Here is a 17,032-nt window from a genome sequence, read left to right on the forward strand (position 1 = left end):
GGTCCCTGCTCCTGCCAACCTAGCAGTTCAAAAGCACGTCAAAGTAGATAAATAGGTACCGCTCTGGCGGGAAGGTAAACGGCGTTTCCGTGCGCTGCTCTGGTTCACCAGAAGTGGCTTAGTCATGCTGGCCACATGACCTGGAAGCTGTACGCCAGCTCCCTTGGCCAATAAAGCGAGATGAGTGCCGCAATCCCAGAGTCGGCCACGACTGGACCTAATGCTCAAGGGTCCCTTTACCCTTTACTTCTGAGTAGACATGGTTAGGCTTGCACACTGCAAGCATGCTCAGTGGGCGAGGAATTGAACCCGTGGACAATGGAAACCCAGAGGCGGGGAATGGAATGGGATATCTTGAAACAACGGGTGTGGTTTAAATAATAAAATTATTATTAATATTCTTAGATGCCTGACACCCTGAGCAGGAGCAGTCCACACATGGCCACATTTTGTCTCCATTATAATCACATCTCTGGGTGTGTTTTAATAATAAGCCCTCTTGGGAACTAAAGCAGGCATAATACTCTTCATGGATAAAATCAAACCTCTGGAGATCTGGAACCCAATTAGGAGGCTGGTATTAGTTTCATTAAAAAGGACGCAGGTGGTGCTGTGGGTTAAAGCCTCAGCGCCTAGGGCTTGCCGATCGAAAGGTCGGCGGTTCGAATCCCTGCGGCGGGGTGCGCTCCCGCTGCTCGGTCCCAGCGCCTGCCAACCTAGCAGTTCGAAAGCACCTCCGGGTGCAAGTAGATAAATAGGGACCGCTTACCAGCGGGAAGGTAAACGGCGTTTCCGTGTGCGGCTCTGGCTCGCCAGAGCAGCGATGTCACGATGGCCACATGACCCGGAAGTGTCTCCGGACAGCGCTGGCCCCTAGCCTCTTAAGTGAGATGGGCGCACAACCCCAGAGTCTGTCAAGACTGGCCCGTACGGGCAGGGGTACCTTTACCTTTACCTTTATTAGTTTCATTGTTTATTTCATGAGAAGTTCACAGGCTGTCTCTCCCACATAGAAATCCCTCAGGGTCTTTCTCACCTTCCCATGCAGAGAGAGAGACAGAGAAAACACTGGCAAACATTGTGACAGAAAACTTCTGATAAGATCCAAGTGAAGCAATTTGTGAACATTTTCCAAAAAGTCATTTTCATGTGCCTCCTGCTACATTCTTTTTTTAACAAGCACTCCATGAATTAAGCAATTTTGCTTCAGGCTGCAATCTGATACACATTCGTCTTGGAGTAAGCCCCATTGAACTGAGTAAGACTTACATCTCTGTAAACCTGCCCTGTAAATTGTAGATCTGTGCGCCATAACTGTTTGAAAGCACAACATCAACAATATATGGATGGCTATTTATCCATCTGCTCTCACTATGGACAAATATATGAAATTTACTGCAGGGCGGCACTGTGAAGATCTACACCGTCCATTTAAAGCGCATGGCTTTCCCAACAGAATCGTGGGAACTGTAGTTCCCCACCACCACGGAGCTACAATTCCCTGCACCTTTAACAAGCTACAAGGGACGCGGGTGGCGCTGTGGGTTAAACCACAGAGCCTAGGACTTGCCAATCAGAAGGTCGGCGGTTCGAATCCCCACAATGGGGTGAGCTCCCGTTGCTCGGTCCCTGCTCCTGCCAACCTAGCAGTTCAAAAGCACGTCAAAGTGCAAGTAGATAAAGAGGTACTGCTCCGGCGGGAAGGTAAACGGCGTTTCTGTGCGCTGCTCTGGTTTGCCAGAAGCGGCTTAGTCATGCTGGCCACATGACCTGGAAGCTGTCTGCGGACAAACGCCAGCTCCCTCGGCCTATAGAGCGAGATGAGTGCGCAACCCCAGAGTCGGTCACGACTGGACCTATTGGTCAGGGGTCCCTTTACCTTTACCTTAACAAGCTACAGTTTGAGGGATTATTTGGGGGAAGTGATGTGCTCTAAATGTGCATCGGTTGTGCTTTAAATGGGTGGCGTGGCTCTGCCTAGTATGTAACATGCCCTTCCCCAACTGGGTGCCTCCCCCGATGTTTTGAACTACGACTCCCACCGGCGCCAGCCGGCAGAATCAAAACATCTGGAAGTCCATCAAGAACAGGAAAGACTAACCCAGAGGGGATTTTTGGAAAGCTGCCCTAAATTGTCCTCAAAGGGAACACACAAAGCTTGCTTCACACCAAGTCAGCTGGCCAATTTAGTAATATAGGGACAGTTCTTTTACCACTTGAAAGGTGTACAATTTTGCAAGGTATGGTTAAAAATAATTTCCCAGCCTATTTTATGTTTTACATAAATTGTAAACCGCTTTAATTATTGTAGTAGAAAAGCGGGATGCAGATAATAAACTAACTAAACTATTACTTTGATACAAAATACTATTTTATTCTTTTAAAAAAAATGCTCCAAGGCTTATTGTGCCACCCAAGACACTTATTTAAGGGGTGATGCTGGGGGTGGGGGCCTGAACCCGGGGCTGCCTGCGTACATTTCATACACGAGTTAAACTTTAATAAAAAATTCTACACAGCACCCTCGCTACCCAAAAGACTAGGGCTGCAATCCTATAACTACTTAAGGGGAGTAATGGTCAGTGCCTGTGGTGGGGCGGAAGGAAGGGAGCCCAACAGCAGGTGGCGCCAGAGCCAAGGAGAGAATCATAGAGTTGGAATAGGTGGAGCCAACTAATTCTGCTTTTGTCCCCACCCTCCTGCTGAGTTCTACAAGGGCAGAAATGGACTGAGGGCAGCGTGGGACACTCCTCTGAGCGATCTGTAAGACGGCAGTCGGCAGGCAATAGAGACTGGTCCACTAGGGGAAATGGGGGTGGGGGGGTCAATGCTCCGCCAAACTCAGCCGGTCCTCAGCGACACCCACCTACACACACAGTGTTCTCCTTGCAGAGCAGGGAGAATAGGGGGAAACTAGAACTAGACTGGCTCTCCCTAGCCTTCTGCCCTGCCAGACCCAGTAAGCAGCTGCCCTAATGAATCAGCCGCCTACTGCTACGTACACCCACAGAGGTGAGCCCCACCTGCGAGGCCCAAAGCCCAAGTTACCAAAACTTTGCAGCGGAGACATATTCCGACGTCAGGTTACTAAAACACACAGAAACTATATAGCACTACTTGCATGTCACAAGTTGTCCATGACCAGTTAACGCAGAGAAAACTGTCACCGTATTCCTCGTGCCCCATCCATTCCGAATATAGAGAAATCATTGATGGGGTTGGAGGATGGAATTGCAACAAGTTCTTCATAGCCCAAAGAGGTATATTCCCTCTGCGCATCCACAGATGTCCACCAACCAACATTTATTGGCACAGCAGCAACCTAACCATATACAGAGGTGGATGTCTAGCAACTGAAAAGCTTTTGGTGTTAATTATCGCTGCAGTTCCCATACTGGGCATCAGGGTATGCTAGTGAGAAGGGGCAAGACTCGCAAGCGATTCGCTGCAGAGGTTTTCCCTCTTTCCGATTGGCCTCCACGAGACGGCAACAAATGCCGCCCATCCGGAAACTAAGCGCTATTGCTCAAATCACCTCCGATATAGCGGCACAGTCAAATTCCCTCAGAGGAGTGTGCCTGTTGTGACTCTGCTTGAGTACACGGGCCTGGGATTTTTCTCTTTCCAAGAAAGAGGCATGTACAGTCCCAAAAAGTCAGGAGCGGATCCTGAGCGGGCGGGGATTCTTACACCTAAACAAACTACGCTAAGACTGCAGTCTGCTCTTGTATCTTAGTCCGGGAGGCCGGAGGGGACGTGCGCCTCAGCTCTCGGACGGCTGAGAGACGTAGGATGAGGGTTTCTCCCCCTTGTGCTTCCTCACGATGTGCTTGATTACGTGCGCCCGCTGGCTGAAGCTCTTGCGGCAGACCAGGCAGGTGTACGGCTTCTCTCCCGTGTGCATCCTCTGGTGAACTTGGAGGCCCGACGAGTGCCGGAAGCTCTTCCCGCAGTCAGAGCACTGGTACGGCTTCTCCTCGGTGTGGATGACTTCGTGGGTGAGCAGGCTGGTCTTCTGGTTGAAGCTCTTCCCGCAGTAGGAACACTTGTAGGGCTTCTCCCCCGTGTGGATCCTCTGGTGCCGGTTGACGCTCGACTGCGTGGCGAAGACCTTGCCGCACACAGGGCAGGGGCTCATCCGCTTCCCCTTGTACAGCTTTGCCGGGGTCTTGATGAAGCAAAGGTCGCCGCCCGGAACGATCACCGACTCGATCGTCCCCACGGACACGTCCTTCCCCAGATCGATCTCGGGTTCGTTCTGGTGCTCGGGGATATTCTCCTCCTTCTTGGGGCCCGGTGCGTCCGAGGGCTGTGGCTGGATCTCCTTCCATTGCTCGTTCAGCAGCCGCCAGCTCATCACGCTGCCCGTCTGCCGGACGTTCTTCTTGCACGACAGGCACTTGTAGACCTTCTCCCCCGTGGGATCCACCTGGTAGGGGGCAATGCCCCATTTCGGCTTGAAGCTCTCCCCGCACTCCGAGCACTGGTAGGACTTCTCTTCGGTGTGGACGGCCTCGTGAGCCATCAGGTTGGTCCTGCGGTTGAAGCCCTTCCCGCAATCGAGACACCTGTAGGGCTTCTCTCCCGAGTGGATTATCAGGTGTCGGTTGAGGCTCGATTTGCGAGTGAACGCTCTCTCGCAAACGGGGCACACGTGTCTGCCCATTCCCTCCTGCAAGCTCTGGGGCCCCGTGATCTTCCAGACTTGGATTTCGTTTGCCATGTGCCCCTCTGCTCCGCCCGGATCGCCAAAGCTCCCTTCTTCCATCTCACATTCTTCCTCTTCCATATCGGACTCCGATTCTTCGGCGGACACATGCCGCGCTTCCTTTCCGCTTTCATCCAACAATATTTCACGTCCTGGAGCAGAAGAGAACAGCGTTTTATTGCGGCAGTCCACGTCAGAACGGAACACCGTGCAAGCCGGTACAAACGTCTATAAAGGTGCAGAAACTGCAATAGAATTTAGTACATGGAAATGAATTACGTACAGAGCGGGATTCAACGTGGAATTAAATTGCTTGCGCAGCACCATGTCCCCGCCGTCTCCTGCCCTGCAAGCACCCTACACCTGTTCTAGGCAGAGGGCCTTCTCGGTAGTGGCACCCACCCTCCCATCGGATGTCAGAGAAATAAACTATCTGATTTTTAGAAAACATCTGAAGGCAGCCCTGTTTAGGGAAGTTTTTAATGTCTGATGTTTTATCGCTTAAAAATAAATAAATTATTATCATTAATTCTGTTGGGAGCTGCCCAGAGTGGCTGGGGAAACCCTGCCAAATGGGTGGGGTAGAAATAATAAATTATTGTTGTCATTATAGGGGTTCCCCCAGCCCTCCAGAGCAGATTTGGAGGGGGGCGGAAGGAGGGAAAGTCCTGTTGCTTCCACTCCTGTATCTACGGGACTGCCTCTCCTGGTATGCCCTGCAGAGGACCTTAAGGTCCATGAATAATCATAGTTTAGAGGTCCCGGGCCCTAAGGAAGTCAACTTATCCTCCACCAGGGCCAGGGCCTTCTCAGTGATGGCTCTAACCTGGTGGAATGCTCTGTCCCATGAGACCAGGGCCCTGCAGGATTTAACTTCCTTCTGCTGGGCCTGTAAGACAGAGCTATTCCGCCTGGCTTTCAATTTGAACTTAGCCTGATCTTTTATTCCCCTTCCTTCCCTCCCCCTCCCCTTTTTAAGAAGATTACCCACTCTGAGACCCCACAGCTAATTCTCCCCTGGTCTCCATGCTGGCCCAAATAGGACTAATTTAGCCAGCTAGCCCTGGTGATCATCTAATGTTTATTGGATGGATTTCCCTCCTAAATTGATTTTTGAATTCTGAATTTATCGTTATTCACGTTTTATACTGTATTTTATGCTGTTTTTTGTTGCATCCATTAAGTGTTTTGAATTTGTTGTCGGCCGCCCTGAGCCCCGTTTTCTGAACCGGAAAGGGCGGGGTATCAATACAAAATTATTTATATGATTTATTATTTCAGATCATTTAGGACTTTAAACACTAATATTTCCATTGTGTGTTACGTCCTTCCGACAGCCATACTAATGCAGAGAGGAGTGCCCATGCTCAGGGGATTTCTGCAGGGATACCATGAACCCAAGTCACAATGGTTACGTTCTCCTGCCACAGTCAGAGATGGGAAATGCCTTTGGATACCAACTTTGTTGTCCCTCGAGGCTCAGGTGGTCTTAGCGGCCCGGAGTGCCTTCCATCAGCTTTGGCTGGTGGCCCAGCTACACCCCTATCTGGACAAGGATACCCTAACTACCATTTTCTATGTGCTGGTAACCTCAAGGTTAGATTACTGCAATGTGTTATATGCAGGGCTGCCTCTGACGACAGTTCGGAAACTTCAGGTAGTGCAGAATTCAGCGGCCACGTTGCTCACCTCAGCAAGAAGCTTTGAGCATATTATACTGATCCTGATGCGATTGCACTGGCTACCAATTAGTTTCTGGGCCCAATTCTTTTTTTTTCTTTTTTTCTTTTGATAACATTTTATTTATTTTCCAAAAGTAACAACAGAAACAAAAACCAAAATAGCAACAATAATGCAGAAAGAGAAATAAAACATCATAAACAAATTTTTAAACCATACTTTTTGCTTGAGTTCCCTCCACACCCCCCCTCTTGGTTCCATTGTTTAGTATTCGTTCACGCACATCCTTTAAACCTTATATTCCTAATAACCCAATTTTAAACCTAAAACAATTTTAAACTTGTTACAAGTGACTTTTAGAAGTTAGACTAATGTAAAAATCTATACACAATGCTTAAAAGATATGCATTAAACAATTGCCCCTTTTTATAAAATTCAAAGTCCTCTTGGGTTTCAAGTTAACTGATTTGTCCTGCATAGTTCAAGAGTTTATTTTGCCAATCTTCTTCATCTTCTCTGCCAGAGGAGTCTTCCTTGTGTGGGACCTGGCTCGTCGTGACCTGGCTTCCACTCTTAAGTACAGGAACAAAGTATTTCGTTCAATAAGTCCATCAAGACCTGTACATCTCAATATCGTAGCTTCATTTTTTTTTTTTAACAACCATCATTTTCCACATTCCCTTCCAATCTTTATATGTCTTTTCCCAGGCCTTTTTAATTTTACATTGCCACCAACTTTAATCCTTTTTACCCTCCCTTCCTGTTTCCTCCCTATCACAGTCAAAGCCTCCCAGATCATTTCACACAGGGTATCATTTTTATCTGACAAAGCCTCCCATTTCCGGGCCCGATTCAAAGTGCTGGCTTTGGCTAATAAAGCCTTAAATGGCTCAGGACCGCAATGCCTCTTTCCATATGAACCTTCCCAGACCCTGAGACCATCCTCTGAGGCCCTTATTTGTGTGTCTCCTCCATGAGAGGTCCGGAGGGTGGCAAGGCGAGAACGGGGCCTTCTCTGCAGTGGCTCCCCATCTGTGGAATGTTCTCCCCAGGGAAGTTCGCCTGGCTCCTTCATTATACACCTTTAGGCGCTGTCAAAAATGTTCCTTTTTAACCAGGCCTTTGGTTGACCTGATGACATCCTATACTCTTTTAAAGTGTGCCTCTTTTGGGGAGAGGGTATTATTGGGTTGTTGTTTTTATTTTGAATATATATACTGTGGTTTTTATTCAATAAAACAACAACAACAGATGTAAACCACAGAGGAAGAGGGCTGTTGCCTTTGGGTGCTGCTGCTGGGGCTTCCCTGGTTGACCTGTGGGAGATCAAGATCCTGAACTGGGTGGGGCCGTCAAAGGACCTGTTGATGGCATTCTACCATTGTACTGTGGAGAGTGTATTAACTTATGGTCTGTGTGTGTGGTTTGGGAGTTGCACGGTCAGGGGGAAAACAATGCTGTCCAGGGTTGTAAAGACTGCAGAGAGAATAACTGGGTGCACTCTTCCCACCTTGGATCAAATCTATTCTTTCCAGATGCCATAAGAAAGCTGCAGAGATAGTGCAGGATAGTGCGCACCCTAGAAATGATCTCTTTCAGCTTCTGCCTTCTGGAAGAAGGTACAGAGTTAGAAAGACTAGGACTAGCTGCCTGAGAAACAGTTTCTACCCAAATGCGATTTTGGTTTTAAACGCATTGTAAGGAGTCTGTAAGGATGCGGGTGGCGCTGTGGGTTAAACCACAGAGCCTAGGACTTGCCTATCAGAAGGTTGGCGGTTCGAATCCCCGCAACGGGGTGAGCTCCCGTTGCTCGGTCCCTGCTCTTGCCAACCTAGCAGTTCAAAAGCACGTCAAAGTGCAAGTAGATAAATAGGTACCGCTCCAGCAGGAAGGTAAATGGCGTTTCCGTGCGCTGCTCTGGTTTGCCAGAAGCGGCTTAGTCATGCTGGCCACATGACCCGGAAGCTGTACATCGGCTCCCTCGGCCAATAAAGCAAGATGAGCGCCACAACCCCAGAGTCGGTCATGACTGGACCTAATGGTCAGGGGTCCCTTTACCTTTACGGAGTCTGTAGGGGAGTATATTGTATTTAAAAATGGGGTATCAGAGTTTTTAGGGGGCTAACCAGGTTGGAATAGCTGGGATAGCAGACTTGTTGGGTTTTGAATGTCTTATGTAGATTTTTGAATTTCGTTGTTCTGTATGGGACAATGACAATAAAGATTATCGTATCATATCATATCTGGCCTGACGCAGCAGCCAGGCTCTTTTCAACCAAAGCTGCCTTCGGAAAGCACAGAATTGAAGAGGCAAGAAAGCCTTACCTGGTGAGGTGGGGCTGTCGTCGACCTCTTCCTTCACCTCGGTCTCCATCAAAGCCTGGTCTGCATCTGACAGGCCCACAACCACTTCGTCGTACGTGTCCAGATCCTAAAACAGCCAAATGCGACCCCCGTTATTAAGACACAACAGCAGGCTATCCAATTCGGACTCCGCAGACCACAGCTGTCGTACTGAGAGCCAGCTGCCACCAGAACAGGACCTGGCAGACCAGGGTTCAAATCTCCACTTTGCCATGGCCAGTCGCTGCCTCTAGGCCTAAGCTACCTCGCAGGGTCATAGCTGTCAACTTACAGATTTGAAAATAAGGGACCAGCAGCCTCGAAAATAAGGGATCAGCAGCCAAAATAAGGGGTTTTCCGAACACAGGTATATTCAACTTCTGAGCCCCTCCGAGCCAAAGGCAGAAAGCCCAGCCAGCAGCCAAATGAAGCCTCAAGCGGTGGTTCCCACAGCGCAGCAACCCAGCAAAGGGGATGCAGCAAGGAAAACCACCGTCACCTCTCCGCTGGGAAGCGCTGAGCAAAGGGGAGTCCCCAGGCAACGCGGCCAATTTGATTGGCACAAGGTATGCAAGCTCCACCCCCCAGTCGTTCTTAGACTCCTTATTGGGTGAGCAATGCAGCCAAGCAACACAGTTGGAGCCTCCCTCCTTCCTGGCTGGCAGAGAGGGAGGGAGAGGAGCTGCTTCCTTTGAAACCCAGGGAATTTAAGGGACATCATCAATAAGGGACAGCAGCGAGACATGGCGCTGAGATAAGGGAGTTTCCCGCCAAATAAGGGACGGTTGACAGCTATGCGCAGGGTTGTGGGGATGAAATGAGGAGGGGAAGAGGCCATGTGCAGCACCTTGAGCTCCTTGGAGGAGGTGGTGGGATATAAATGGAGAAAAAACAAATCACAGTCCAAGGCAGGGGTGAGCAACTCCCCTCGTAGCCTCCGCTCCTCTCTTCCTCCATGATGTGTTCTTGAACTCTGATCATGTCTGGATTAGAGGGGGGGTGAGTTTGCGCGGAAACTAGCCCACCATCCTATATAAAAAATAAATAAATTTTGAATCCATTGTTCCTCTCACTTCTGCCTCCGGCACGTGGCCCCTCAAGAAGGAAAAGACAGCCCAACCCCCTAGGTTCCAGTAGAAGCATAGCTGTCAACTTTCCCCTTTTCTTGCGAGGAATCCAATTCAGAATAAGGGAATTTCCCTCAAAAAAAGGGAAACGTTGACAGCTATGGGTAGAAGTCTTGACCCACCGTTTAAGTCAAGAATGAGATGTGGTTTTGTGGATCCTGCCTCAGAATTGGGAGCCTGAGAGAATCAAAAGAGAGACTGGCCATGCTCACTTTTTGTCTAAATTTAAAAGGGCCCAAATGCTGCGTCTCTCTCCAGATATTGTTGTTCCCTCAACCCTGCCTGCCTGCCAACATCTAGCAGGCCAGGATTATGACAAGAGAAAAGACTTCTCTCTATCCACTTTCCTCTCACAACACACCATTGGTTTTCCCCCCGCCAGTAAGAATGAATGGGTGTTTTGTGAGCAATGGAGCGCAGCTCTACACAAAGACTTCCCTAAAAGTATCATGGGAAGTGTAGTTGCACCCCCCCCCACAGCTACAATTCCCCACCCTCATCTTGCTTTATTGGCCGAGGGAGCCAGCGTACAGCTTCCGGGTCATGTGCAGCGCATGGAAACGCCGTTTACCTTCCCGCCGGAGCGGTACCTACTTATCTACTTGCACTTTGACATGCTTTCGAACTGGTAGGTTGGCAGGAGCAGGGACCGAGCAATGGGAGCTCACCCTGCTGCGGGGAATCGAACTGCCGACCTTCTGATCGGCGAATCCTAGGCTCTGTGGTTTAACCCACAGCGCCACCCACGTCCCTAGCCCTGTTTAGGGAAGCTTTTAATGTTTAATAGATTATTGTATTTTAAATTTCTGTTGGAAGCCGCCCAGAGTGGCTGGGGAAACCCAGTCAGATGGGTGGGGTATAAAGAATATGTTGTTGTTGTTGTTGAGACCCGGATTCGAATCCCCACTCACTGGGTGACCTTGGGTCCTTGCCCATGTGGGTCCAGGCTCCCTGCTCCTTGTACCCACGCCACCACCCTGTCATACTGCCCCGAGGAAGTTTCCCCATCCCCCCCAAAACCCCTCACCTGCCCTTCCCACCTGCTCCCTACCTCTTGAGGCCTCAGCAGGAAGGCTTCTGCCAGGTCCACCGCCTGGTCGCAGGTCTCGGGGCGACCATCCCTCACCCAGGTCTGGATCTCCGGCGGCAGGACGGCCAGGAACTGCTCCAAGACCACCAGCTCCAAGATCTGTTCCTTGCTGCGCCTCTCCGGCTTCAGCCAGCCGTAGCACAGCTCCTGGAGCCGGTCGCAGGCTGTGCGAGGCCCCTCGGCCTCCCAGTAGCGGAAACCCCGGAAACGCTGGCGCTTGGCCTCCGTGTCGATATTGCCTCCGCTCGGGACATCGCCCTTCCCGTTTGGGTCTCCTGGTTTCAGGGTCCTGGAGATCTTCCAGTCTCCGTCTCGGAAGGCCGGGACGTGCTTCGCCCTCCCCTTCCCGGCAGGCTCCCGCCGGATGTCCGGGATAACCGGAGGGGTCTCGTCCCCCGACGGCCGAGCGGCATCCCAGGTGGAATGAGAGGGTTCGTCTCCCGGAGGGCAGCCCTGCCACTGAGTATCCCAGGAGTGCAGAGGTCTTTCCTCTGGCTCCACCTTGATCTCCTGGGGCTCCAGGTGAGGTGGGCTGTGGTGAAGAAGACCCTCTTCAAACACCTCCGTCTTGAAATCTTCCGACCCTGCGGCAGGCACCTCTTTCATTGTCGTCCCTGGGCAGCTTAGCGGCCTCGCGTACCAAGCTTGATGAGGCCTGCGTGAGAAAGGGCGAGATGGGATTCAAGGCTAAGTGTGACGTGATAAAACATGAAATAAAATTTATAGGGGGGGTTATTGTTTTGATTTTGATTACAGCGGCACCTTGGTACTCAAACGCCTTGGGACCCAAACACAGCAAACCTGGAAATAAGTGTTCCGGTTTGCAAACTTTTTTCGGAAGCTGAACGTGCTCCGTTTTGAGTGTTATGCTTCTGATCTGAGTGTTACTCTTCCGTTTTGAGTGTTATGCTAACGTCTGTCTGTTTTTGCTATGCTGTCATACTTCGGGTTGAAGCATTTTCGGGTTGCGCTCCGTGGCGACCCGGAAGTAACGGAGCATGTTACTTCCGGGTTTCACCGCTCACGCAGATGCTCAAAATGATGTCACGCGCAGGTGTCGCGTTCACTTCAGGATGCGGACGGGGCTCTGGAACGGATCCCGTTCGCATCCAGAGGTACAACTGTATATTTTTCGGTTTTGCAGTTTTTATTTTTGTGATTGTGTGGAACCCAGTTCAGCTACTGATTGAATGACTGTGTAACTGCAGTACATTGTTTATTGCTTTCATTTTATGGAGCAATGGTCTCATTAGATAGTAAAATTCATGTTAAATTGCTGTTTTAGAGGTTGTTTTAAAAAAAATTAATCCATTTTGCATTACTTTCTATGGGAAAGCGCACCTTGGTTTTGGAACCAACTTCTGGAACAGATTGAGAACCAAAGTACCACTGTATATATTTTGTGGTTTTATACTTTGATTTTGTTCTGTGAACCACCCTGAGACCTCTGGGTATAGGGCGATATACAAGTTCAATTAATAATAATAACAATAATAATAATAATTTTTAAAAATTATTCTTTTATTATTTTTAAGGCTGTGTGACACATGGCTTAGACAGGGGACAGTAAGCTGCATTATCCAGAGCCAGACCATTACCCCACCTAGCTCTGTGCCGCCTGCTCTGGCTGGCAGCAGCTCAGACAGATGCTTCTTCATTACATTCATTATTCAATAAATTATCTTTCCACGGATATATAATTTTATGTTATTACTCCAAAAAAAGTGGTGCTATGAGCCATCATTGCCAAAACAAGATGACACCTGATTGGATCTCTAAACACTCCTTTTTCTGGTTATTTGGCTATAACGTTTGATAGAATACAGATAACTGAACAAACTTTGTGGCATTACATTCTTCATTAAATTATATTTCCATTGGTATATAATTTTCTGCAGTGTTTTTTCCCCCTGAAAAAAAGTTTAGGGGTACTCTCATTTTGGCTGAAGAAAATTATAGTTCAAATTGGGAACCATATTATAGTTCAAATTGAGAAAAATAAATACAGTAAATGGAGAAAAGTACAAAGATTCACAAAATGTTTAGGGGTATGCGTACCCCTGCGTCCCCCCAGAAAAAGCACTGATTTAATGGTATTACTCCCCCAAAAAAGTGGTGTTATGAGCCATCAAACCTTGGAAATAGACTTTCCCCAAAAGGTTTCAACAATTTTGGCCACTAGTGTAAAAACAGTACTGTAGATGATAAAAACCGAAATGTCATTTTTTCCTTACCTGCAAAGTTGATGATAGTCCCCTTCAATAATCACAAAAGGTGACTGCTGTTCAAGTGTCCTGTAGCCCTCTTCCAGAATCCCTCTAGCTGACTCCCGTCCTGCCATGCATTCCCTTTTTACACCACTGACACCTGGTTCAGACTCAGCGGATCTTTTCCGTTGTTTTAAAATTTGTCTAAAGTGAGACATAGCGCTATCATTGAACGTGTTGGTGGCATGACTTACAGCAGCAGCATCAGGGTGATATTTTTCAACAAAGCTTTGCAGCTCAGCCCATTTCGCACACATTTCTTCGATCAGTGCAGTAGGAACGTTTTCTCTTCTCTTCTCCTCCTCCTCCTCAGACAATTCCTCAGTTGCCGCCTGTTGCTGCTCCATCAGAATGTTCTGGAGTTCTTCTGTGGTGAGCTCCGTCTTGTGGTTCTCCACTAACTCCTCGACGTCCTCCCTGCTGACTTCCAAGCCCAGGGACTTTCCCAGAGACACAATATCCTCAACAACAGGAGCATCTTCTCCAACATCCCCAAATTCACCTTCAGGAACAGCTGCCGGCCACAATTCCTTCCACGCCGACTTCAATGTTCTCTGAGACACATCGCCCCATGCTTTGTCTATGAGATGTAAGCAATGTAGGATATTGAAACGGTTCTTCCAGAACTCTCTGAGGGTTAGCTCTGTGTCCGAGGTCACCTCAGAGCACATTTGGAACACTGCTTTGGTGTAAAGCTTCTTAAAATTAGACATGACCTGCTGGTCCATAGGCTGGATGAGGGGAGTCGTGTTGGGGGGCAAAAACTTGACACTGATAAAACCGAACTCTTCCATCAACTCGTCCGCCAATCCTGGAGGGTGGGCTGGAGCGTTATCCATAATAAGCAGGCACTTCAGTGGAAGATTTTGGTCCTGGAGGTATTTTTTCACGCTTGGTCCAAACACTTCGTGAACCCACTCAACGAAAAACCGCCTGGTTAGCCAAGCTCTGCTGTTCGCCCTCCACATCACAGGCAATTCGCTTTTGATGACATTGTTTTTCTTAAATACCCTGGGGTTCTCCGAAAGGTAGACCAGCAAAGGCTTCAACTTGAAATCTCCACTTGCGTTCGCACATAATAAAAGGGTCAGCCTGTCTTTCATGGGCTTGTGTCCTGGCAATGATTTCTCCTCCTCTGTTATGTAGGTCCTCTTGGGCATTTTCTTCCAAAAGAGGCCTGTCTCGTCACAGTTGAACACTTGTTGGGGAAGGAAACCCTCAGCCTCTACGTAATCTTGAAATTCCAAAACAAATTGGTCAGCGTCTTCTCTGTTGGCAATGGCAACTTCACCATGTCTCGACGCAATGTGTATCCCACTTCTCCTCTTAAAATTATCAAACCACCCTCTGCTTGCTTTGAAAATCTCACCCTCACTTGCTCCAGGGATGTTTCTGACGAGGTCGGCATGCAAACGTAAAGCTTTTTCACAAATCATGCTCTCAGAAATGCTGTCACCGGCCAGCTGTTTTTCAGTTATCCATATGAAAAGCAATTTTTCCACTTCCTCAATGGTCTGCGTTCTTTGTTTTGTAAGTGTTTTAACACCTCTTGCAACGTTGGCTCCTTTAATGGCTTTTTTATTTTTTAAGATGGTACAAATTGTCGATTTGGCTATACCAAACTGCCTTGCCAGGTCACGTACGCGGGCACCACTTTCATGTTTGGAAATAATTTCCTTCTTCACCTCTATTGTTGTTCTGTTAATGGTTCTCTTGGCTTTGCAGCTGTTATCCATTTCTCACAGCAAAGGGGTGATTGGCAGAGGGATCCTGAGATGAGATGAGCAGAGATTTGATTGCACACAGTCACAAAAACAAATCGGTTGCAAGAGAGTCACCAAATAAGCCCAAATATCACCTCCGTGCTCAGGACTCAACAGCCGGCAGCTAGGCCTCAGGATCTTGCACTCAGCAGAAGCCGTGCGGCACGTTTGACTTCTGAGGCATGTTCGAAAACCGAAGCATTTACTTCCGGGTTTACGGCGTTTGTAAACAGAGACGTTCGAAAACCGAGGTACCACTGTATACCGCTCAATTGTGAAAAAAACAAACAAACCCTCACACCTTCGTCTTAAGCTCCCAGGGCGGATCACAACAATTAAAAACCCAGTGAGGTGTAACGGTTAAGCGTGCTGGACTGGAACCTGGGAGACCCAGATTTGAATCCCCACTCAGCCATGTGACCTTGGGCCAGTCCCCATCTCACCTCACAGGGTTGTTGAGAGGATGGAATGGGCAAGAGGAGAACCAGGCAAACCAACTTGAGTCCCTTTGAAAATAAAGGTGGCCATCAATGTAATAATAATTTAAAAACCCAACATTAAAAGGAAAATGAGCCAGTGGAAGTTCCACAAACGTGCCTAAGGCCAAAATAGACCCTTTAAGTCTTCAAAGGGCTCCCCACACAAGGCTCACTGCTGTCGGGCGGCAGTGAGAGTCTTACAGACCCTCCAAGCGTCCATATTTTCCAGGGACAGTCCTGGATTTGCAGAAGCTGCCCCCGTTTCTGATTTGATCCCACTTTTCCTTGGGACACCGCTATTTTCAATGTTGGAGAGTAACGGAGTTTTGCGACCCCCGCAGCCAAGGAGATCAGTAACTATATATATATATATATATATATATATATATATATATATACAACCTTTAGAAGACATCTGAAGGCAGCCCAGCACAGGGAAGTTTTAAAATGTTTTTTTCATGTATGTTGGAAGGCGCCCAGTGTGGCTGGGGATCAGTAACTATATATATATATATACAACCTTTAGAAGACATCTGAAGGCAGCCCAGCACAGGGAAGTTTTAAAATGTTTTTTTCATGTATGTTGGAAGGCGCCCAGTGTGGCTGGGGAAACCCATAAATCATAAAATGATGATGATGATGATGATGGCGGGATATTTCCATTGGAGAAATGTTGGGAGGGTCTGAGCGTTGGGGGTTTGTTCCTGCGCCGGATTAACCCTGCATTAAACCGCATCGCGGCTGTTTCAAGTTGTGTCCCCGGCCATCTCCGACCGCCCTTGCTTTCCGCCTCTGCTTTGCGCCTGAGCCGAGCTGGGGAGGCGAGGGCGCACCATTGCACCACCCCATTTCCAGCCTCGCCCCGCTTCCCAACCCCGCCAGACCCCTCCTCCGCCCCCCGGCCCTCCTTCCAGAGACCCTCACCTGGGATACCACCGGCGATCGGGCTTGGGAAAGCGCTGCTTCTCCGGCGGAGGCGGCCCCCTGCGTTGGGAAATTCAAAATCCAGTTTCTCGAGGAAGAGGTGGAGCCTCGCCGGCCGGGCGAGCAGAAAGGAAATGGCTCTCCAGCCCCCACCCCGGCTGGAAGCGCACCCAAAGAACCCTGGGAACTGTAGTTTGCAGAGGGTGCCGGGAACTGTAGCTCCGCCAGACGGAGAACTACAGTTCCCGGGATTCCAGTTGCGGGGAAGAGGGGGGGGGGAGAGCCATGCGCTTTGGACGCCTGCGCTGCTGCGCGCAGCTGCGCTCTCTGAACTGAACTCGTGTCTGGCCAAGACTTGGGTGGAGAGGCGGAGGAAGATGCCGTGGACCGTGTCGGAGAACGATCGCGTTTGAAGGGATCCCCCCGGGTCATCTAGTCCGACCCCCTGCGATGCAGGAATCTGTCGCCCAACGTGGGGCTGGAACGCACAGCCCTGGGCATCAGAGCCGACTTCTTCTTTTTTTTCTTTTTAATTAATTTATTTGGTTTTTCGGATTAAAGTTTTACAGTCACATATCCAACATGCAGCATAATAACAAGATTCCAAGGAATCTCTTGGACTTCCCTCCTCCCCCTTGTGGATCCTACTGT

At 49.0% G+C, this 17,032-nt stretch overlaps 1 protein-coding gene across 2 annotated transcripts; it reads right to left on the reverse strand.

Moving 5' to 3' along the window:
* Positions 1 to 956: 956 nt before the first annotated feature.
* On the reverse strand, positions 957 to 16,547 carry LOC307205684 (uncharacterized protein). Of its 2 annotated transcripts, XM_079958398.1 has the most exons (5): positions 16,382 to 16,547; positions 13,183 to 14,985; positions 10,910 to 11,603; positions 8,714 to 8,819; positions 957 to 4,860 (listed from the first exon to the last, which is right to left on the reverse strand). In XM_079958398.1, exons 2-5 carry the CDS (start codon positions 14,949 to 14,951, stop codon positions 3,764 to 3,766), a joined length of 3,666 nt encoding a protein of 1,221 aa, XP_079814524.1. In that variant the 5' UTR covers positions 14,952 to 14,985; positions 16,382 to 16,547; the 3' UTR covers positions 957 to 3,763. The 2 variants fall into 2 exon arrangements, with proteins under 2 accessions (XP_079814524.1, XP_079814525.1); XM_079958399.1 differs by lacking the exon at positions 13,183 to 14,985 and having other exon boundaries at positions 16,382 to 16,546.
* Positions 16,548 to 17,032: the final 485 nt, after the last annotated feature.

This window comes from Podarcis cretensis, assembly GCF_951804945.1.
Source record: "Podarcis cretensis genome assembly, chromosome: 2".
Taxonomy (NCBI): domain Eukaryota; kingdom Metazoa; phylum Chordata; class Lepidosauria; order Squamata; family Lacertidae; genus Podarcis; species Podarcis cretensis.